Source organism: Malaclemys terrapin, chromosome 5 (genome assembly GCF_027887155.1).
Source record: "Malaclemys terrapin pileata isolate rMalTer1 chromosome 5, rMalTer1.hap1, whole genome shotgun sequence".
Lineage (NCBI taxonomy): Eukaryota > Metazoa > Chordata > Testudines > Emydidae > Malaclemys > Malaclemys terrapin.
This window is the reverse complement of record NC_071509.1, coordinates 110,141,453-110,165,810: the sequence shown is the minus strand read 5'-3', so window position 1 is coordinate 110,165,810 and position 24,358 is coordinate 110,141,453. Positions and strand designations below refer to the sequence as shown.

The 24,358-nt window shown below is 41.7% G+C and overlaps 1 protein-coding gene across 2 annotated transcripts in view; it reads right to left on the bottom strand.

The window, feature by feature from the left end:
* The window catches only part of BANK1 (B cell scaffold protein with ankyrin repeats 1), a 305,120-nt gene that overhangs the window by 189,109 nt on the left and 91,653 nt on the right, over positions 1-24,358 (bottom strand). For both annotated transcript variants that reach the window (XM_054030861.1, XM_054030860.1), the window contains exons 7-8: positions 23,678-23,795; positions 5,945-6,141 (exon numbers count right to left, since the gene is read on the bottom strand). In XM_054030861.1, the coding sequence (XP_053886836.1) occupies positions 5,945-6,141; positions 23,678-23,795 (315 nt within the window). The remainder of the gene's footprint in view (positions 1-5,944; positions 6,142-23,677; positions 23,796-24,358) is intronic.

Here is a 24,358-nt window from a genome sequence, read left to right as displayed (position 1 = left end):
CATATGAGTTATGCACACACTATTACTATCTTTATTCCCCGCACGCAAACAAACCCACAGTAAATGGGTTCCATTTAAACAAGGATGAAAAATGAAACAACAATTTAAAGACATTCTGGAGATACAGACAAGCCCAAAAAGTTAGGAAATTTTTCAAAATGCCAATGATAAAGAAATGGTTTAAATAACGCCATAACTTTAATACTCCTTTTCTAATTGCTTTTATAAACATCCTCTAAAATTATACCTTGGGATACACTAATATGTAAAATTTGAGGGGGATTGGCTTCTTTCAGGGAAAATTTGGGATGAGGGTGGCTTTAACGTTCAATACAGTGCCATCTCTTCAACAATGTGGTAAATAGCACTGCATTTTATGCATTAAGATGTTTGCTGTTTCGTTGTATGACAGACAGCTTTTTTCTCTATCCCAGCAAGTTAAAATCCACACTTTCATTCTGTCTTTTATATAAAGTTTTTGTCTGGCCATTGCTCAGAGAGGGGTAGGCATTGGGGTTTTCCTACAATAATGTATCATGTGATACAGTATCATAGTTTTCAGTGCGAGACATCTCCTGTAGGCTACTTCGTCATAATAGTCACAAAATTCAGTTACACATTCTTATTGATAGGCAGATCAATTTTCATGCTTTTATTCCAGTTTAAAAAACTTCCTTGAGCAAACTGAATGTTCAAATTGACTTTTGGAATTGGGAAATCAAGATTTAAAAAGCATGTATGGAGATACCATGTCGGATTCCCATCATCTAAGCTGTGAGATCCCCATAGTTTGATTTAACAGCTTTGAAACTTCCTTTCCTGTTACAGCAGCTAATTTGAACACTGAATGTATGTAATAGCAAAGTTTCAAAGCTGTGAAATCAACTGAAAGCATTTGCTCTTCAAATGGAATGAATTAAAGATGTCGGCCAAGACTTCATGGATCCCATACGTGATCGGGTTAATGGGGTAGCGGGCTGATGGTAGCTCTCCAATAGATGGAAGGGATTACAATAGGCAAAATGACCTGCACTAGAGAAGTTATTGTCAGATAGTTCCCACATGTCTTTCTTAATAAAGTAACAGCTGAGTTAAACCACATTCCTGGTATCTTATCTTTCTTCCTGCAGTGCCTGATATACTAGAAAGTGTAGTGTTTGATTGTTATCAAACTCCACTGTTTCACTTGATACCTTTTGTGACTAAAACATCTATCTCAATTTGCAGCCAGAAATCATATGTCTGATACAGTACTTGGCTGCAAATTGAAAAGCATATAGTTATGTAATGTAACACAGGAACTGCATGAGACCTTAGTCTGAGTATGTCATAAAAATAAGTGGAAAAGCAGCTATGAATTCAGGAGATGTAGTAGGAATCAGGCTGGAGCTATGTGCTTAGGCAGGCAAAACTTCATCCATTTGATTTTTTAGGAGGAGTTTCGCCAGCCTCAGAACTGGATATTCTGTGAATGAGGTATACAGAGCTTTTTATCTGAAACTATTGTTCATACCACATAAGGACTTTTTCTTGACGATTTTGGATCTGAACATTTTAATTTGATAGCATTTCAGCAAAGTATGACAACCAATGTCTTTGCCATATCATTTTCTAGGCTTGCACATTATCTCGGTGACTTATTTGGACCTTCCCTATTTCATTTCTGTTCATACATTTCTCATTTAAAAAACAACTAAATCATGTGAGCAAAAAAAAGCAAACCCAAGCCTTGCCACCTATTGACCTGAGTTGAATTTGAATCAGTGTTCTAAGATAAAAGACATCGCCCCCCCCACCACCACTATAAGTCCTCTCAAATCTCCTGTTCCATACTGAGTGTAAATACAATATAGTACTTTGACAGTGATCGTGGGGGATATGGCTATATCCCATTAGCTGCTTTAATTTAAAAAAGAGCATCCCGTGATGTAAATCTTTCATAACACACTTAAAATCAGGTTCCTTGCTGATTTTCTAGAATAATTTATACCACATATAGTATCAATAATGAAATGTGCAATAACCAATTAAAGTTGGCTTACTCTTATTGCTGTAACTTGTTATAACAAACACAGTAAGCTGCAATATTTTCTCATTGTCACATAATTGTCTTCTCGGAGAAAAAGCTGGGATACTGTGAATAAATTGCAAGCTAGCTCTCACTCAGATACTTGCAAGTCTCACTAATTCATATGGTTGCTGTAATGTAGTTTTGCCCACATTTAATGTAAACTGGAGGTGTCACCAGATGCAGCTCTTGCCAAGACTGAAGGCATTAGCTAAGAACTAAAAACTCAGAGGTGGAGACAAGACCAGTTCACCTGTATGTTAGTTTTGCTCAAAATAGGTATTAGTCTTATAAGAATGTAGCTAGTGTTTAGACTCTATGAAATGCTTGTAAGTTGCTGCATGCATTAATCTCACTTGTAATGTCTGTATTCCAGGCTATAAGAAAATGTGTAAGTTTTGCTTTATAACGGAAAATGTTTGCTCTGAACTTCTGATCCCAGGCAAAAGAATCACCCCTCCATGTTTCCCTACCCCCCAACACACCCACCCCTGCTCAGCCATCCAGGAGGACTATCAACATTTAACTGGGCCATTATAAAAAAAGGCTTTGTTAATTGTCCCCATCTACCAATGGGGAAGTACGTTGTGAATGCTGGAAGAGGGAAATGAAAACAGTCGATGTGAAGATTTTTCATCCCTTCTGCTTTTTGAACTGTAACAGGGCCAGAGAACCCAAACTGAAGGTTGCTCAGGGGCGTGAAAAAAACATCCTCCTGAATACAAAAGTTTTAACAACAAAAAGTGCTGGTGTGGACAGTGCTATGTTGGCGGGAGCCGTGCTCCCGGCGACAAAGCTACCACCCCTTGTTGGAGGTGGTTTTATTTTGTCACCAGGAGAGCTCTCTCCCGGGGATAAAGAGCGACCTCACAGCACACCTTACAACGGCATGGCTGCAGCAGTACGGTGTGCACGGTAGACATCGCCAAAGCCAGAGATCCCCAGGGGTTACCTCCTGGATGCGCTCTGAAAGACACTCTGAATTGATAGATTACTCTTAGGATCTAGATGGTAACTCATTTGTGTGCATGTTTGCTTGCTTTAACCTGTAAATAACTCTCTTATTTCTTTTCCCAATTAATAAACCTTTAGAGAGTTTATTACAGGATTGGCTACAGGCATTGTCTTTGGTAGGGTTACCATATTTAGTGCCTCCGAAAGGAGGACACTCCACGGGGCCCCGCCCCCAGCCCCGCCCCAACTCCGCCCCCTCCCCAAAGTCTCCGCCCCCTCCCCTACTTCCCGCGAACATTTGAGTCGCGGGAAGCCTGAAGCAAGTAAGGGGAGGTGTGGGGGGAGGAGGCACGGCCCACCCCCTGCCCCCGGCACCGCCGGTCCCCAGCCCGGCTCCCGGCACTGCCGGCCCATCCCCCGGGCCCCCGGCCCGGCACCGCCGGCCCGGCACCGCCAGCCCGGCCCCCGAGCCCCCGGCCCAGCACCGCTGGCCCGGCCCCCGAGCCCCCGGCCCGGCCTCGCCCCCGAGCCCCCGGCCTGGCCCGGCACCACTGGCCGAGCCCCCGAGCCCCCGGCCCGGCCCCGCTCCGCCGGCCGGCACCGCATGTCCGATTTTCCCGGACATGTCCGGCTTTTTGGGATTTCCCCCCAGACGGGGATTTGGAGCCCAAAAAGCCGGACATGTCCGGGAAAATCCGGACGCATGGTAACCCTATCTTTGGTGTAAGATCTAGGGTACCAGTTGATCTGGAGTAAGTGGCTGATCTCTTGGGACTAGAAGCAATCTGAATATTGAGTCAGGTTTCAGAGTGGTAGCCGCGTTAGTCTGTATCAAAGAGTACTTGTGGCACCTTAAAGACTAACAAATGTATTTGGGCATAAGCTTTCGTGGGCTAAAACCCACTTCATCAATGAAGTGGGTTTTAGCCCACGAAAGCTTATGCCCAAATAAATGTGTTAGTCTCTAAGGTGCCACAAGTACTCCTCGTTCTTTTTGAATATTATGTGATTTTTTGGTGTAAGAGACCATTTATCACTAAGTCCAGTTTGCTTGGCTGGCAAGATAGACTGGAGAGGCTAAGAGGACTGTCTGTGACTCCATGGTAGGACTGTTCTAGTGATCCAGGAGTTCATATGTGTTACTGGCTTGGTGAAATCTAATTACAGAACCCACTACCAGTTTGGGCTGTCTGCCCTGTTTTTGATAGTCTGCCCTGATGCAGGCACTCACAGTCATAAGCCACCCCAGACAGCATGACAGGAGGTAAATGAGAACAAAAATGTGATCCAGAATAGACTAGTACAAAATTAGAAAGTCCCAAAACGAGGGTCCGACAGAATATTATGAATTGTCAAATTCTACTTTTCACCTAATCTCAAGAGAGGCCCTGAGAGAGAACGGTTAAAACTGCTAGTCACAGCTGCAGAATTTAAAATTATCCACAGCTGATGTAAATGGATGCAGCTCCATTGATGTCAAGGGAGCTGTTCCAGTGTACACCAATTAAGGAGCTGGGCCCAGATTTGTAAAGGTACTTAGCCATTGCGCCACTCACTGTTGCTATGTGTAACTGACTAAGAAGCTTAAATCTCATTTTCAGAAGGGACTTCGGCACCTAGGACCACATTGAAATTGAGTAGGACTTAGGTTGCTAAGTGAAAATGAGACTAGTAATTTATCATGACCTCAGCCATGCTTTCATTTCATCAGTGTTCCCAGTCTTTATTACCCACCAGTCAGCTTCTCCCTTAACTACCTTCATGCTTTTTCCCATGCTGTTCCTTATGCATGCAAAAAACTCTCAGGTGTTATCCACAGAGCCACTACCTGATCCTCCTTCAAATCCCTCTTTAAGACTTGCATCTACTGTAACGCCTATAAAACCCTGCCTGATCATCATGGCTAGACAGATGATAAGCCCTGCATGTCCCTCCTTCCTTTTCTTATCTCCTTTCTCACCAGCATTCCCAATTTTGCCATTTGTCACTCAAAATCTACCCCCAACAGAACAAGCATCAACAACAACAAAAAGCCATGCAATTCACAAAGCTGAGCCAATTCTTCACAATATTTACCTGGTTATGTATCATATCCCTATGCCTACTCTTAGTCTGCTTTACGTCTTTTAGGGTATGCCTACACTGCAGTCAGAAGTATGAGTACAGCACATATGGACATACCCACAGCCTCTCATTAACCATTTCTTGGCCAGCGTGGAGTTTGTATACCCCATCACAGCTATACTCTATCATTTTTGCTCATGTGGAGTAGTGCCTTATTGACAAGAAGTGCCATTGCACAGCATGTAGAATAAAGAGCTGCTTAGTATGGGTACGGGAAATAGAATCAGGCCCTATTTGTTTGTTTATGGCTCTGGAATGGCTTTTATAGTCAGGTCTATACTCAAGGTGAGAGTAGAGAGGTGTCCAAAGGAATCTCTCCTTGTGGAATGTTAAGACAGACAGAATGTGTCTCAAGACACTGGGGGGAGAATTTGGAAGCAGTTTTTACATCTCCTTACTTTCTCTTTAGAAAAGTAGCACAAGGTCCCAAGGCTCTGATTGCTTGTTGCTCTACAGGCAGCACAGACCTAGACACACCATGTAGACAACTTCTCACTGTGCTATCTTACCTCCACCTCCAATACCACTACACTTAGGGTTTGAAAGCACTGACATTCTGGCTGCCCATTATATCAGTGCACAAAGTGGGAAAGGTTCTTGTATCCTGCCCCACCTGTCATGCATCCATGCTGGGGCAGGTGGAATCCAGCACATAATGTTTTTAAAGAGAAGGACAACAGTATTAGGGGTTGACAAATATCAGTACCTCTTTCAAAGAAGATTCTATCCTGTAACAGTACTGGTAGGCAGCTGGTTTTACATATTCTATGTACATTGTGGAAAAGCATACAAACTTACTGACAATTCTTGGATGATTTTTTGGAGTTCGTTGTGCCCGTGCTTTCCAGCAATATGTGCTGGTTTCTCTCCATGTTTGTTGGCTATTCTGCAAGCCTGACTTGTCTCAGGACACTGGAGTAGAAGAGTAGCAAGGTTCTTTAATCCAAATTTAGCTGCACAGTGGAGAAGTGTAGGAAGCTCTTCCCAATAGGAATCTGTATATGGAAATAAGAAAAGGTTTTTTTTATAAAAGTCCCTGGTTTATAGATAAAACATATCACCCTCCTTTACCAAACTTCCAAGGTTCAATAATATGTAGTGTTATGAAAGCTGTCCTTGCAGAATTGGTCCTCAGAGAGCAAATTCTTATAACTAAAAGTTTATAATTCAAGTAGTCGTCATACATTTCAGTAATGGTGCCTCTTAACCTTCCTTTAACATAACCGAGAAGTCCCATTTTCTCTGACAGATGGAATTTCAAAAAACACTTGGATTATTTCTACTGATAAATAATGAGAGCTGGACACTGCCCCAGGGAAAGAAAATTCTACAGTATAGACATACCTTCCCATAAGTATTTATTACTAAAATTCTCTAAAGCCATTTTTAATCTCCGTAGCTGTCCTGAACATGACATTTCTAGAGGGGTATATAGAATCATAGAATCATAGAATATCAGGGTTGGAAGGGACTTCAGGAGGTCATCTAGTCCAACCCCCTGCTCAAAGCAGGACCAATTCCCAACTAAATCATCCCAGACAGGGCTTTGTCAAGCCAGGCCTTAAAAACCTCCAAGGAAGGAGATTCCACCACCTCCCTAGGTAACACATTCTGTAATATAATACCCGTTTTGCATGTTCATATAGCTAAATTGTATCTGCAAATGCGTGCCTATCAACTTACTGAAAATCAGGCCCACTTTTTTGTTTTTAAAATAACTCTACATTTGGGAAACAGATTTTTAGCCATTGTTCTGAAATAGTGGGACGTTAATTTGTATTGTCTCTTATATTTCTCTTTTGAGGAATAAGTGAGGTAGGTACACTGGAATTAATCGACTATTTCAGAACTTATTATTAACAATGATACAATGGTAGTGGTAGAATGGCAAAATCTCAGCTCACCATCATTAGAAAGATGGATTGCAAAGACATAGGAAGTTCTTGCAATAGAAAAAAATAATTACTGATCCCAGAAAGGACACTTATGGTAGTTACTTAAATACTTGATTGCCTTTTGGACAAGGAAGCAAGAGCAGAGAAACCCAGAAATATTTGTACTATACCATACTGAGAGGAGAACTAGCTGTTACCACTGTTTGTACTGTGGACTATAATGTTGATGTTTTTAACCACCATAAGTAAGCAAGTCTGTGTGTGTGTGTGTGTGTGTGAGAGAGAAAGAGAAACAGAAAGAGACCTCTGGGAAAAAACTTCAGTGCTAACACCTAAGATTGAGCACCTAAATATAAAAGGCCTGAATTTCACATGTATGGAGCACCCACACATCTATCGGAAGACAATGGGGTTTTAAGTGCTCAGCACCTTTGAAAAAACAAGTCACTTAAATATATATATTTAAATAGATTCAGGAGCCTTGTATCTATTTATAGGCACACAGCTTCAAAAATTTGGGCCTCTGTTAAGAAAATATTTGTTTTCCTGTGTATATCCACACAGTAGCTGTGGGTTTTTTTGAATTTTACATTTCTTTGATTCTTCTTAGTAAAAGTCTATTAAAAATTACAATAATTGTAATTTTAAAATAATAGCTCCAGCAACAAAAATATCTAAAGCTTCTTTGTGAGAAATAGCTGCTGTATATGTATACTCTGCCATTCTCAGCCTTCTTATTTAAACTCCATAGTCTAGATTCTATATTAGAATAACTATAAATGTTTTTCCCTTAGAAAAGTGAACATAATCCATAATGTAGTTAGTTATTTCTCTATATTTCCCCACACAGCAGAAAAAATCTCTGGAGAAAACACACACTATGAGGAGATGTCACACCAGCAGTATAATATATGCAAGGAATTTGAAAACTAGACCAAAAACATCAAAGCTAGGTCTAATTCTGCACATTACGTGGGATTCTTTTACAAGTAAAATGTCTAAAAAATAGCTGGTATTTCAAAAGCATCTCAAAAAAGATTTCTTCCCTGAGTTGCCTATATTAAACTTTCTGCCTTTAGAGGTGTCTAGCAGTAACATAAAAGTTGAAAAAGGTTAAAGGATAATTTTAGAGAGGATATGATAACAAAAAATATATATTTTCCAGCCTATATTTTGCAAGCATACTTAAAGAGGTCAAATATTCTATGCAAAAAAACTTTTACAACATGTTAATGACATTATCTAAGGAAAAACTCCATGCCTTTAAATTAAACCAGATATAATTGGCCATGAATGCAAAATGAGTCCTAATTCTATCATCTTATAAATTCCACTCACACACATTGCTTGAGATGGGAGGAAGTGACAAAATGCATCATAAAGGGTGCCACAAAGGGAAGTGAGGGAATCTCAGCACCTGAACTTAGATGTTTTTGTCACATTTGTCACAGTACTGTCTACATACGCGTAACAAAATGCTATAATGTATGCAAACTGTGACAGTTTAGTATTTTATGGAGGCACTGGTTGAGACTCCTAAGTTAAGGTTGAATTTTCCACTTAAAGCAGTACTTCAATCTCTTTGTCATGAACAAAGAATATAGAACATCCTCACAATTAGAAAGGATGAGTAATAAAATAATTTCTGAGAATTTACAAATAAATAGGTTTATTAGTGAAAATTTTTAAAATTGATATTTTAAAGAATTTTAACTTATATAGTTGTTGGATTTTTATTTTTAGCCTGAACAATCTTAATTATGGAATAATACAGCATCTTCAAATGTTTCATGTAGTTATGATTATGGACTGTTGGGGTCAGTTTATTAGCTCATGTCACTCTTGAATGGAGCCATTGTGACATTATAGGTAACTCAACTGTGACAAAAAGTCAGACCTGACAGTTCTGGAGGTGTAGTCCTATTGAAATTCCAGGGAAGTGGGCAGGCATAAGCCGGCCCATGGCTAAAGGCCCCTCCCCCAGCCTGGGGAGGAGCTACTGAGCCCAGAACTCAACTAAAGTCAGGGGACAAGGAAGAAAAAAAACAGGAACAGGTGTGGGGGTCAAAGGGCCAAAACTAGGGAACGTGATGGGGACACTGAGCAGAGAACCCCGGACAGCGCCCACTGCTCCTCAAAAGCATCCAAGGAGCCAGCGGACCTGGAGGTGTGGTCCTTTTGAGCGCTGGGACGTGGGCGGGCGCTAGCTCGTTCACTGCTAAAAGTCCCTCCCCCAGCCTAGGGAGGAGCTACTGAACCCAGAACTCAACCAAGTTTGGGGGACAACAAAGGCAATAACGGGAACAGGCGTGGGGGTTAAAGGGCCAAAACTAGGGAACCAGAAGGGGACACTGAGCAGAGATCCCTGGACAGCTCCCACTGCTCCTCACAAGCATCCAAGGAGCCAGTGGACCTGGAGGAGTGGTTGAAGGCAGGTATGTCCGTCTTAGATTGGTTAAAGCCCTTTCTTCTATTAACTGAAAGGTTATCTCAGGTTAATTAGGGGCACCTGAGTCTAATTAAGGGCAGCCTGTGATCTTTAAAAACTTCTTCCAGTGAGGGAGAAAGGAGAGGAGGAATGAGAAGTAAGCTGCAGAAAGGTTGTGTGCAGTGAGGGAAAAATGTTTCTGCTAGGTCAAGAGCTGTTTTACCCCACAAGGGGAAATCTTGTGTTTATTTCTGTTTTGGGGGGGAGACTTTGATTCCCAGAATAGCTGGGCCAAGAGTAGTTTAAAGAGGGTGGAGCCAGCAGAAGAAGAGGCAGTGCTCCAGGAGGAGTTAAAAAATTTATTTGTTTTTTGTTTAAAGAAGCCCTTGAGCCAACCTTAAGCCCTACCCTGTAAATAAGTCAATGTGAAGTATTAAATCTGCAGAGTAGGACTGATTTACCCCAGGTCCCCCTCAATGCCAGGGAGAGAAACACTGAGTCCTGATGTGAGAAAAGAGGGACATTTGTCACACAACCAATCGTTACTATTTCTATCCAACTATTTTCCCTGCTACAATTCTATTAGTTGGAATGAGACAGTGTGTGAAGGAAACTATATAAAAAGTGTCACTTAGTTCCCAGTGGTCATTGGATTGGATCCAACCTTTATACTGGTATTAAATTCTTATGCTGTATGTTAAATTAAAGGACAGATTGACCAGAATATGATCCAGAAACTTTGTGCTACCCCAGTCAATTTAAGCAGCCAGCTTGTACCGGTGAGACTGTATCTGGCCTTAAAAGTTAAAAATTGTAAAAAATTAAAGTTGATAGTACATATCATTATTACATATATTCCGCTTGCTAGTGATATCACAAGGTGGCATTCTCCAGGGGTTTCTTGTTTAATATTAATGTATGAAATCTGTAACAATTAACATAACATTAACAAAGAAACCATAATAATTTTTACAGTCCAAAACAAGGATGAATAACCCATCTATCTCATTCAACTTGGAATTGAATGATTATTGATTGTTTTACATTTATGATGAAATAATGCCTTTAAAGTGCTGTGAAGTGTCTGATTATCAGTGGTAAAGGCATTAATTCCCTTTGATTATTAGAGTCTTGTTATTTAAAAATACTGATAGACAAGGCAGAATAAAGAGAGAGATTGTAAGGTACCAATAGTAAATCAGGCTAGTCTGTCTTTTGAAGGTTCAGTATAGTGTATTCTGTATATCAGTCATGTTACTGATGCTGCAAATTCATTTACGATTCTTTTATACTAATGACATATAGGTTATAGTTACACTGCAATTGAAGATGTGATTGCCTACCTGCACTAGCTTTATTTTAGCTAGCACATTAAAAATAGCAGGGGCAATATGGACTTCCACATGGGTGTACAAGCCTCTCCTAATACTAGGTATGTCTCACATTGCTAGACTGCACTGAGGCCCATGCTGTCATGCCTTCACTGCTGTTCGGGGCGGGGGCTCATTCTTACATTTGCTGCACAATGGCATTGAATTCAAGGGATGTTTTGGATGCTGAAGGAATGCAGGGACTAGCTTCACAGGGGGACTTGCCTTACATTATTCAGTGTTGCAACACCTAACTTTCAGGTGCCTTGCTGCACAGTGGAATTCACAACCTCAAGTTAGGTGCCCAGGCTCCCTAGCCAATGCCTGCAGAGAATTGGGTGCCTAAAAAAGGGATTCACAGAAGTCAGCTTGATGAGCAGGGAGCCACCTGAACCACCCAGTAGGAAATGACAAGGAGAGGGTTGACTTAAGCCCAGTCCCTCAGAAGGGAGTTAGAGCCTAACTCTGAGTCACAAGGAGGTCCTCTGTCTGCTTGGGATTCACAGCCATGAACCCTCTCCTGGAGTTAGGCACCTAAGGCTGATCAGCCCTTCCTTGAAAAAAACAAAACAAGGAGGAAGAGGTGCTGCTGCTGATGATGCCCCCATCACACCCACTAGCCCAGTGTTCAGAGTACGCAGCTGGGATTTGGAGAGTCAGGGTCAAATCCCTGCTCTGCCTAATTTAGAGCAGAGATTTGAACCCAGGTCTCCCAGGTGAGTGTCCTGACCACTCGGGTACAGGGTCATTCTCACTCTCTCTCTCTGGCTTCATGAATATTGAATTATTTATACAATGTGGAACAACTTCCTTATAGCTCAGTGGTTAAGGCACTCTCTTGGGAGGTGGGAAACATGGGTTCCAGTCCCTACTCCAAACCAGGCAGAGTGGAGATATTAACCTAGTTTTCCCACATCCCAGGGGCAGCACCAGCAACTCCCCACAGGCTAAGCGTGCTGAGAGCACACCCACTGGATTGAGTCCCAAAGGTGACATAAGCAGGGGAATGAGTAGGTTTGAGGACCTCACTGGGGCTTAGGTGCTAAGCAGTTAAACACATTTAGGACATAGATTTGCACATGCCTACTAGAAGAAATGTAGGTGCCATTGGGACTTTACTGGCAGAACTTGGCACCATGGGACTTTAGCCACCTACAGGGTCAGGCAGCAGCTGAGTGGGGGTTTGTGAATGCCAGTGGCACCTAAAAGTTGGACTTAGAAATCTAAAGGGGCAGCTAGGTGGCTCAGTCCCGCTTGTGAATCTAGCCCCTGAGGTGAAATCTTGATCCAGAAGAGGCCAGGATTTCATCCACAATATGTATTTGCAGTTTCTCTGACTCTATAGCCTGTCAACAGAATGCAGTAGCCCAGGATAAGTAAAGGTATTGTTTCTTCCCCTTCCATTCACGCACTCCAGTTCCAGCAAAGCAAAATTTCTAAAATCCAATGTCTGTAGCAGTTCCTCAGATTCATCTGTCCATCATCTCCTTCCCAAACTGGGATTCTATTTTAATGCACCAAAATATTATTCAGTGCGTTGAAAAGAGAGGCACTGGAACAATTTGTTACACATTTTATTAGACTGTTGTCATTAACTTGGAAGGTAGTTAGGGAAAAATAATCTAACCAGTGTTAATTCCCAATAATACACGTATCTTGATGAAATGCAGTTACTTAAAATTAAAAATCTGTAATGTCAAAACCTGTCAGGAAGTCAGTGCAGATTTAAATGATCACACTTGATGAACAAACCATTTCTTAACATTACACAAGATTAGAGTTATCAGAACTAAAATGAAAGTTAAAAAGCATCTTAATTTGAACTCCACCCAAATTTAAATTCCAGCAAAACCAGATAGCAGTACAGATCAGGAGTTTAAAACAAAATGCTTTGGCAAGGTGCTGTTTGTTTATGTTCTAGATAAAAGAAATTAATCCAAATGGCATCCGCAGTGTTTAAAAATGTGTACCTACAAGATGGGGAAATGGAAGCAGAAAGAATAAGAACTACAACTTGTGGTTGTGGTTCTGCATTTCAGCAAGATTGTTATGAATATTTTAAAAGCTTCCCTCTCCAGATTTCAGAATGAACAAAAACCCACATGTTCCTATGTATTTTGTGTGCACATGCGTGTAGTGTAATGTAACATAATAGATATATCTGACTATAAATAATAATAAACAATGAAAATAAGTAATATAGTTTCCTGTCAAAACATGAACAAGCTCATCAAAGTGAAAAAACCCTACACTGGTGCGTCGGTGAGCTCATCTCTCTTACAGCCAGTGATGGCGCTGTATGATGATCAACTAAAACTATATCTCCTTTGAGATAAGATTAAAGCCCAGACAGACATACCCATGTTAATATAGATAACAATGTGGGGCACAGGTTTCAGCATGGGCTAGCAATGCGAGTAGGTACACAGGGTTCCCAGCCTTCTTGTGCAACCCATGCTAAAGCCTGTGGTGACGCATCTGCTCAGTTACTTTTAGCCAAACTAGCATGGGTAAAGCTAGCACACATACATCTATCCAAGCTGCAGTCACACCTTGGATTGCAGTGGAGACATACCCTCAGATAGTGTGGGCCTGGTTTCTAAAATTTGAGGCCGGGGCAAGGGCAATAACCGTATGCTTTATTTATACATGACGATAACAATAGCACTGATGAGGTATTTGTATGTGCCACTTGTCAGGTATGCTGTGCCATTTGTGTGCACAGATAGGAAATGTGTTGGCAACTTTGATAACTGCACACACATTTAATGCACATTTTTGTACATGGCTCCATGCTTGTCAGGTTTCAAAAAAATCAAGTTCCAGGAAGCCTTGTGAGCCATATGCCCATGTTTACAATTCAAAACATGTCCTTTATACCTATTTTTGGCTTATCAATTCAAAACCAACACATGTATTTTACTCATTAAATAGAATGTACATAAGAGTACCTGTTTTCCTGCTGTTATCACTTACTAAATGGGCAGTATGTATTCCTTTTCCAGAACCCAACATTTTGATTTCAGAGAATTACTACTGTTAACCTTGTAAACCTACATCTTTTGTATCAGCAGAGAGAAATTGAACACACATGCAGCAATTATTTGAACACACAGAGTTCAGCATGGTGCAAAGCACTCATACAACTTAATTCTTCAGCTTTCAGAAACTCTGGATGAGGAATTTACATTTCTCATCTTAGCAGAGATTGCACATAGTGGGAGGCTGAGGTGGGAATGGGGCTAACTTGACATACTGGGTCATGGAGGAGCTGCAATCTGACAAACTTCCTACAATTCATAAGAATGCAGCTTTTTCCCAACAATTTATAAGCAACTTGTTGGAATATTGCTCTTCTCTCATCTGCATCTTCCCTTCACCTTGTCCCTCCTGCAGAACCCACTCTCATCACATCATCCTTCCCCACGCCTGGGCACAGCCCCACTTCCTCTCCATCCTATGACATCCCGAATTCACAGAATGTAGCTGGGGAGTCAAGAAGGCAAGCTGGCCTACATGAGAGAACAGATGGAGCTGGCACATCTGGCAGCTCCATCAGCTTCTCTGTTTATGGCTCTACATTGGATTATAATGACTAAGAGGAGTTTGTGTTTAATGTAACTTTTGAAAACTGTGCTACTAATATCTGAGATTTTATTAAAATATACATGTATATGAAGTTTGCAGTTTATAATGACTATGGGTGTTTTATCTATACAGGGCCCAAAAAACCCTACGACTCTCTGGGGTAATTTCAGAAAAGGCTCATTTCTGCCATCGTTACTGAATCTCCCACAAAAATATACTGCATAAAATTTGAAGCATTATTGTGTTAAAGCGATTTAATTCAATTGTTAAAGTGTGATTTAGAGGATTTTATTCTCACTTTATATACAAATCTCCATGCGATCTGAACTATGGAAGTGCTAGTAAGCTTCTTCCATATTTCCACCTTCCCTAGTTTTTCATGGCATCTGGTTCAAAAGTCAGTGAGGAAGGGAAAATAAATTCTGTTTATAAGGGACTCCAACTATTTTCTTGGGGGCATGAATTTTAGCTCCACCTTTAGTAAAGGTGTGACACATACGAGTGCTAGTAAAAGGTCTGTCTTGACTTCCTGAGTTGGTTACAAAAGCTTATACCATGTCACATGTCTAGAGTCAGTATTCAGTACCTCCTGTTACGCACACCTTTCATTTAAATGACATGGTGAAAACCCACATCTGAATAGTAAATATGCATTTTTCCCCCTTAAATAAAGATAATCTTCTCTTGAAATGAAAGATTCTGTTTAGACCACTAGAAATTATGCTACAATGAGAATTTCTGGAATGATCAAATGTTCTTGATGCAAGAGGGAATAGGACTATCCGCAATCACTTACGGTATGTCATTAATGGTGTGTTGTCCTAATATAGAACAACTGGCTGGCTAAAATGATCTAGAGATTTCATCTTGCATTGCATATGCTATTTTAGCTAGATTTTTATAAAAATATATGTGTATATCACATGCTGTACAGTAGACACTTGCTTATCTGCACTTCACTAATATGTACACAATTTGCACTCTCCCTTCTCTGAGATTTAACAGAGTGCCATAGTGAGATCTCTTGTGCTGAGAATTTTTTATAGTTATAAAATATGCTATACTGTGAAATATCATCATAAAAAACTAAATCTTCACCTGTCAAAATAAGTGAATAAGAATAATGCATCATAAAACGCATTTGCTTCTTAGCTTACTTTTTTAAAATAGTAATTGTTCACTTAATTGCTGATCCACAACATTCAGTAATTTGCAATGGGTTCCCTATTAGATCAAATTAGAGATGTTCTACTGTAAAGAATTGTTCTACTGTACTGTATTTAACTCATTAAAATGAGGGACAAAAGAGGTTTTATGTTGTATATGCTAGCAAAGTACTGTAATTATTTGAACACACAAAAGCTTTAGAAGGAAAATAACTATCCTTAAACTTGCAGATTTGTCATACTGAAGCTAAGTATAGGGAATAGCTCTAAAACCTTTACTAGCTGTAGAGCCAGAAAGAACTACTTTTGTGTGTCCACTTTAGGCTAGGACATCTAGGGGATGGGAACAATTTTTGGTCACTAAAAATGTAAATCCTGACTTGGTAACCTAGAGATGAAAGCCTCTCTCTTTATTCTTTCCATTATCACTCCCCAATGAAGGAAGTTAAAAGCAACAGTGCAGTGGTCAGAGCGTAAAGCTATTGCAGATGTCCAGCTTAGTAGAGTACTAACTAGGTAGCTAGTGATCATGGGTAGGAAACAGAGTGTATTAGGATAGGGAGTAACCCAGGTCCAGTTTTTTAAAGATATTTAGACACCTAAAGATGCACATAGACACCTAATAGGATGATTCTTTAAAAAAATCCCACTAGATGCTTATCTACATCTTTAAGGGCCTAAATGCCTTTGAAAATCTGGTCCCCTGTGCTTTCTTGTGATTAAAAATAACTTCTAATGGATATGTGCAAGGCTATATGTGAGTTGTTGCTGTATATTTACTTGCCTACCACAGTCAATACACACCACCATTTTATAACTCCTTACTGTACAGCTGTGACACTGGCAGGCCAAATGCCAGCTCTTGCCAAGGCTGCAGGCATTAACTAAGAACTGATAACCTCATAGCTGGAGACCAGACCAGGTCACCTGTATCTTAGATTTGCTCAAATTAGTCTTATAAGAATATATTTGCTGTTTAGACTCTGATACAAGCATTTCATAATCTCGCTTATAATAATCCATACCCCATGGTATAAGGTAATATTTTCAGTGTTTGCTCTGCAACTGTAAACCATCACCACACCCCTCTCCAGTCAGAAGAGAAGCATGACTAAGTGTGAAACCCAAGAAGTGTTATCTCCTGCCCAACAAAAGATTGTCCATAGACATCAGATAAACCATTGTGGAACATCAGAGGATAAAAAACTGTTGATTTTTCATCACCACCACCACCCATGAAGAGGAAACATGCATGTGAACTAGTCCCATCATCTGGAACTCTGGGGGAAAGGAATAAAAATCTCTGACAAGAAGAAACTTAATCTTTTTTGGCTATTTGAACTCTAAAGGGACAGACTCTAAACTGAAACCAGAGACCAGAGCCGGCTCCAGGGTTTTGGCCAAAAAAATAAAATAAATAAAAGCCATGATCACAATCTGCGGTGCCAATTTGGCGGAAGGTCCTTTGCTCCGAGCGTCCGCCGAATTGCTGCCGAATAGCTGGACCTGCCACCCCTCTCCGGAGTGGCCACCCCAAGCACTTGCTTGCCAAGCTGGTGCCTGGAGCCGGCCTTGCCAGAGACCGCCAGAGGCTGTCTTCTGGATCTGTGCTGAAAGACACTTTGAATAGACAGATCATTACAACTCTGTCTCTCTTAGGTTTTAGATGGTAACTCATTGGTGTGTATATGTTTGCTTGCTATCCCCTAATGCCAGGCGTGTGTACGTTTCCATGATTTATTGTTTATGTCCCACATCCTGACTTTCACTAAAAATACCCATGCCAATATCGCAGCCTTAAGTAAGTATTATGGTAATGCCCAAGAGGATCTGTGATCTTAAGGACTACATGCACTGGGGCGATATGGACTGTTTTGGGACTTTTGTTATGGAATATTTACACATTTGTTAAGCAACTTCTTTAGGACTAGAGGACAAGATTCCATGAAGTTACAAGGGATCCAAAGATATTTGACTTTTTCCAAAATAAGGATCTCAATTTGAATCCCCCAAGCCTCAACACATTTATACCCTTCAGTCATGCTTCTGATGGGGAATCTGCAACAGACTCAGAAGGGCTCAATTAAAGATTCTCTGGACTCTCTCCATACCAAAATAAGGTTGGATGTGTGCTTCTCTTTCTTCCTTGGAGGCAAAATAGCAATTATGGCATGGAGTAGACTGACATCTGGCATAGAATCAAAGAAATGTAGAGCTAGAAGGAACTTCAAGAGGTCACTGAGTTCTTCCCCTGCACAGAGGTACGACCAAGTATATGTAGACCATCCCTGACAAGCATTTATCTAACCTGTTCTTAAAAACCTCCAGCGAGGGGGATTCCATAATCTCATTTGGAAATCTCTTCCAGAGCTTAACTACCCCTATAGTTAGAAAGTTTTCCTAATATTTTTAACCTAAATCTTCCTTGCTGCAGATTAAGCCAATTACCTCCTGTCCTACCTCCAATGGACATGAAAAACAATAGAAAATTGTCTTCAAATATATTAAGGTTGACTGTGCGTTGTGTGAAAAAATACTTGCTTTTGTTTGTTTTAAACCTGCTGCCTAATAATTTCATTTGGTGACCCCTAGTTCTTGTGTTACGAGAAGGAGTAAATAGCACTTCCTTATTTACCTTTTCCACACCAGTCATGATATTATAGACCTCTACCATATCGCCCCTTAGTCGTCTCTTTTCCAAGCTGAAAAGTCCCACTCCTATTAATCTCTCCTACGGCAGCCGTTCCATACCCCTAATCATTTTTGTTGCCTTTTTCTGAACCTTTTTGAAGTCCAATATATCTTTTTTGAGATGGGCAACCACATCTGCACGCAGTATTCAAAATATGGGCATACTATGGATTTATATAGAGGCAATATGACATTTTCTATCTTATTATCTATCTCTTTCTTAATTATTCCCAACATTCTGTTTGCTTTTTTGACTGCCGCTGCTCATTGAGTAGATGTTTTCAGAGAACTATCCACAATGACTCCAAGATCTCTTTCTTGAGTGGTAACAGCTAATTTAGACCCCATCATTTTATATGGATAGTTGGGATTATGTTTTCCAGAGTGCATTCCTTTCTTGTGGATAATGTTGATGCCTCAAACTTATACCCCACACAACTGACAGTCATATGAAAAGGGAAAACTTGTATTTTCTGGGCTTCTAACTTTGCAGCAAGGCCCCTGGAGAAACTGAGAAACTGAAGTGAAAAAACAGATTGACAGAGCCAGACGAGTACCCAGAAGTCACCTCCTACAAGACAGGCCCAACAAAGAAAATAACAGAACACCACTAGCTGTCACCTTCAGCCCCCAACTAAAACCTCTCCAGCGCATCATCAGAGATCTACAGCCTATCCTGAAAAATGATCCTTTACTCTCACAGATTTTGGGAGACAGACCTGTCCTCGCTTACAGACAACCCCCTAACCTAAAGCAAATACTCACCAGCAACCACACATCACTGAACAAAACCACTGACCCAGGAACCTATCCTTGTAACAAAGCCCGATGCCAACTCTGCCCACATATCTAATCAAGTGACATCATCATAGGACCTAATCACATCAGCCATACCATCAGGGGTCGTTCACCTGCACATCTACCAATGTGCTATATGCCATCATGTGCCAGCAATGCCCCTCTGCCATGTACATTGGCCAAACCGGACAGTCTCTACGCAAAAGAATTAATGGACACAAATCTGACATCAGGAATCATAATACTCAAAAACCAGTGGGAGAACACTTTAACCTGTCTGGTCATTCAATGACAGACCTGCGGGTGGCTATATTACAACAGAAAAACTTCAAAAACAGACTCCAATGAGAGACTGCTGAGCTGGAATTGATATGCAAACTAGACACAATCAACAAAGGATTGAATAAGGAGTAGGAATGGCTGAGCCATTACAAACATTGAATCTATCTCTCCTTGTAAGTATTCTCACACTTCTTATCAAACTGTCTGTACTGGGCTATCTTGATTATCACTTCAAAAGTTTTTTTTCTCTTACTTAATTGGCCTCTCAGAGTTGGTAAGACAACTCCCACCTGTTTATGCTCTCTGTATGTGTGTATATATATCTCCTCAATATTTATTCCATTCTGTATGCATCCGAAGAAGTGGGCTGAAGACCACGAAAGCTTATGCTCTAATAAATTTGTTAGTCTCTAAGGTGCCACAAGTACTCCTGTTCTTTTTGCTATTTATTATGTATTTTGATGTGCTGAATTCAAATATGACAATTAAAACAACTACTTGGCTACTGTTTCTAAGATATTTAAGTTTTTACATTTTATGTCTATGTATATTGTGTAGATAGTAGAGTTTTAATCATAAATTGTAAACCTAGGTCTTTTCATGTGTTTATGGTTGCTTTACATGATAATATTTCACCGGTCCTGTTTATGTAACGCTTTAAAAATCAGCAAAAGGGTTATATAAATAAAATTTATTATGAAACAAAAGGCAAAAAACTATTATGTACATAGTTTAGTCCTATTCAGTGTCTACTTGGCACTTCTTGGCTTGTCTCTTGTATTCATTAAATGGAGCATCTCTTGTCACTGTCCGGCAATAGTCTGCAAGCATTGAAGGGCTCCATTTGCCCTAATAGCGTTTCTCTATTGTTGCAATGTCCTGGTGAAATCGCTCGCCGTGCTCCTCGCTCACTGCTCTGCAGTTCGGTGGAAAAAAATCTAGATGAGAGTGCAAAAAATGTATCTTTAGTGACATGTTGCAACCAAGGCTTTTGTATGCCTTGAGGAGGTTTTCCACCAACAACCTGTAGTTGTCTGCCTTGTTGTTTCCGAGAAAATGTATTGCCACTAACTGGAAGGCTTTCCATGTCGTCTTTTCCTTGCCACGCAGTGCATGGTCAAATGCATCATCTCGAAGAAGTTCAAGAATCTGAGGACCAACAAAGACACCTTCCTTTATCTTAGCTTCACTTAACCTTGGAAATTTTCCACGGAGGTATTTGAAAGCTGCTTGTGTTTTGTCAATGGCCTTGACAAAGTTCTTCATCAGACCCAGCTTGATGTGTAAGGGTGGTAACAAAATCTTCCTCGATTCAACAAATGGTGGATGCTGAACACTTTTCCTCCCAGGCTCCAATGACTGTCGGAGTGCCCAATCTTTCTTGATGTAGTGGGAATCTCTTGCACGACTATCCCATTCGCAGAGAAAACAACAGTACTTTGTGTATCCAGTCTGCAGACCAAGCAAGAGAGCAACAACCTTCAAATCGCCACAAAGCTGCCACTGATGTTGGTCATAGTTTATGCACCTCAAAAGTTGTTTCATGTTGTCATAGGTTTCCTTCATATGGACTGCATGACCAACTGGAATTGATGGCAAAACATTGCCATTATGCAGTAAAACAGCTTTAAGACTCGTCTTCGATGAATCAATGAACAGTCTCCACTCATCTGGATCGTGAACGATGTTGAGCGCTGCCATCACACCATCGATGTTGTTGCCGGCTACAAGATCACCTTCCATGAAGAAGAATGGGACAAGATCCTTTTGACGGTCATGGAACATGGAAACCCTAACATCACCTGCCAGGAGATTCCACTACTGTAGTCTGGAGCCCAACAGCTCTGCTTTACTCTTGGGTAGTTCCAAATCCCTGACAAGGTCATTCAGTTCACCTTGTGTTATGAGGTGTGGTTCAGAGGAGGAGGATGGGAGAAAATGTGGGTCCTGTGACATTGATGGTTCAGGACCAGAAGTTTCATCCTCTTCCTCTTCCTCGTCTGACTCAAGTGAGAATGATTCTGGTGCATCAGGAACCGGCAGTCCTTCTCCGTGGGGTACTGGGCGTATAGATGACGGAATGTTTGGATAATGCACAGTCCACTTTTTTTTCTTTGACACACCTTTCCCAACTGGAGGCATATGCTGAAGTAACAATTGCTGGTATGATATGTTGGCTCTCTCCAAATCATTGGCACTGCAAAAGGCATAGATTTCCTTTTCCTGTTCAACCACTGGCCAAGATTTGTTGCACAAGTGTTGCAGCATATGTGTGGGGCCCACCTCTTTTCCTGATCTCCAATTTTGCAGCCAAAATAAAGGTGATAGGCTTTCTTAACCATAGTGGTTATACTGCGCTTTTGTGATGCAAAAGTCACTTCACCACAAACATAGCAGAATTATCTGCACTGTTCACAGAAGTACGAAGCATCTCTGCTCACTTTGGCTAAACAGAAATGTGTCCCTTTGCAAAATCAAACACTGACAAATAAGAGAGCACGACACTGTATGATTTCTAGAGCTGATATAGGGCAATTTGTTCAGCAGAGTGATGTAAGCTTCGTTATGATTGCATCATCCATGACTTCTAGGAATAACATGATGCAATTCATATCATGTATGATTAGGGTTACCATATTTCAACAAGCAAAAAAGAGGACGGGAGGAGCCCCGCCCTAGCCCCGCCCCTGCCCCTCCCACTTTCCGCCCCCCCAGAACCCCCAACCCTCCCCCAGTTCCTTGTCCCCTGACTGCCCCCTCCTGGGACCCCTGCCCCTAACTGCCCCCCGGGACTCCACTCCCTATCTAAGCCTCCTTGCCTCTTGTCCCCTGACTGCCCCAACCCTTATCCACACCCCCACCCCCAGACAGACCCCTGGGACTCCCACGCCCCATCCAACCACTCCCCACCCCCTGACAGCCCCCCCCCGAACTCCCAACCCATCTAAACCCCTCTGCTCCCTGTCCCCTGACTGCTCCGATCCCTCTCCCCACTCCTGCCCCCTGACAGCCCCCCCCAGAACTCCCAACCCATCTAAACCCCTCTGCTCCCTGTCCCCTGACTGCTCCGATCCCTCTCCCCACTCCTGCCCCCTGACAGCTCCCCCCCAGAACTCCCAGCCCCCTACCCCCCGCTCCTTGTCCCCTGACTGCCCCCTCCTGGGACCCCTGCTCCTAACTGCCCTCCAGAACCCCACCCCCTACCTAAGACTCCCTGTTCCTTGTCCCCTAACTGCCCCCTCCTAAGACCCCCCCCAACTGCCCCCCAGGACCCTACCCCCTACCTGTACCCTGACTGCCCAAAACTTTCTCCACTCCCCTCCAAAAGCCCCCCCCCGTTTCTTGACTGCCCCCTCCAGAACCTCCCTGTCCCTTCTCCTGCCCCCCCTTACCCTGCTGCTCAGAACAGGGTGTTGGGCTCTGTGCCAGCCGGACACATGGCTGAGCTCCCCTGCACAACACAAAACCCGGTCCCTGGCCCTGCACAGGGCTGCAGGACCGGGCTGCAGGAGGAGGAGCTGCCGGCCGGCTCAGAATGCAGGGAGTGGGGGTGGGAGGAGGAAGCTGCTCCGGAATCCAGCCCGGGACTTTCCTGCAGCCCTCCCAGCCGCTCGCTCTGCCGGGGGAGGAGGAAATCCCGGACATTGTGAGTGCTTTACAAATTCCCCCCGGACGCTATTTTTAGCACACAAAAGGAGGACATGTCCGGGTAAATCCGGACGAATGGTAACCCTATGTATGATGCAATACCAGCTTCAGATTGCATCATTCATTGTTTTGCCTAAAAAGCAAGTACTGTCCAAACCCAGTCATAGATTTATTCATAGATTTAGTCAAAGATGTATTTTAGTCATTTCTGGTTTAAATTGAGATCCCTTCCCTTTATAACTCACTTATCCTCCGCCATTCCCAAGTCAAGGGTCGTATATACTGACCCAATAGCATATCTTGAAAACTAGAGCCAATCAACAATTTTAAGCATCATTTTCGTTCTCAGTGACCCAGAATTAGTAAAGTTTGACTACATTTATTTCAGAAGCATTTTGGCTGTAGAGCAGTGTTACATATACAGTACCCATAGCTTGAAATTAAACTCTCAGCCATGGTCAAACACAGACAACATGCACAATTTTTTAGATAATGTATGTGTCGAAAACGTGACAGTGGTTTATAAGCTATTTTAAAATGTTCCTGGTTATTGGTGTCCTTAACGTAGGCTTCTGCATTTCACTAGTAGCCACTATACGTACATCCAAAACAGGCAATTTTTACAACAGTAGTGTACAAATAAATGTATATGAGAATGTACTCACTAGCTTGTTGATGGTGCACTTCATTCGGGAAAGCGCTGAATTCATAAGCAGACTCCTTGCTTTTCAGTAAGAAGGTCAGAGTACTGTCAAGCTTCTCCACAGAAGAAAACTTGAAAGCCTGTTTAGAAGAAAGATAAGAGAAAAATTCAGATCACGTAGTGCTTATGTATTATTAACCATGTCCTTGTAATGGCAGTAAATCAAAGGATTTAAACAAAATAAATATAAACTCAGTCTCATTAAGGTTAGTTTATTTTTGAAAGACCACAAAGGAGAAGTAATCTGACATAAGACCAACAAGATAATTTTACCAAAATAAGGAAAAGTGGACATTCAGCCTTAGCTGTGACTAAACTCAGAAGGATGGGGAAAGGCCTTTAAGAAACCTTTGTGTTCCTCCTATTCTTGGCTCAGCAGTGCACTGGGCCAGTATCCTGACCTAATTTAGAGCAGCGTGGGGGTTATTCTAATGTATACCAGCCGCCAATAGACCCAAGAGGCCAATACTGCAGCTGGGGATCACAAGGCAGGAGGTTACCTAGGCTGATTCAAGTGAGGAGGATGGTATCATTACCTGGCTCTATACCAAATAGGCATCCCCCCTAAGATGGCTGGTTACACCACTTTTAGGTGGACTTTGCACCAGTGACACAGTGTAAAGCAGCTACACATATCTGAGGA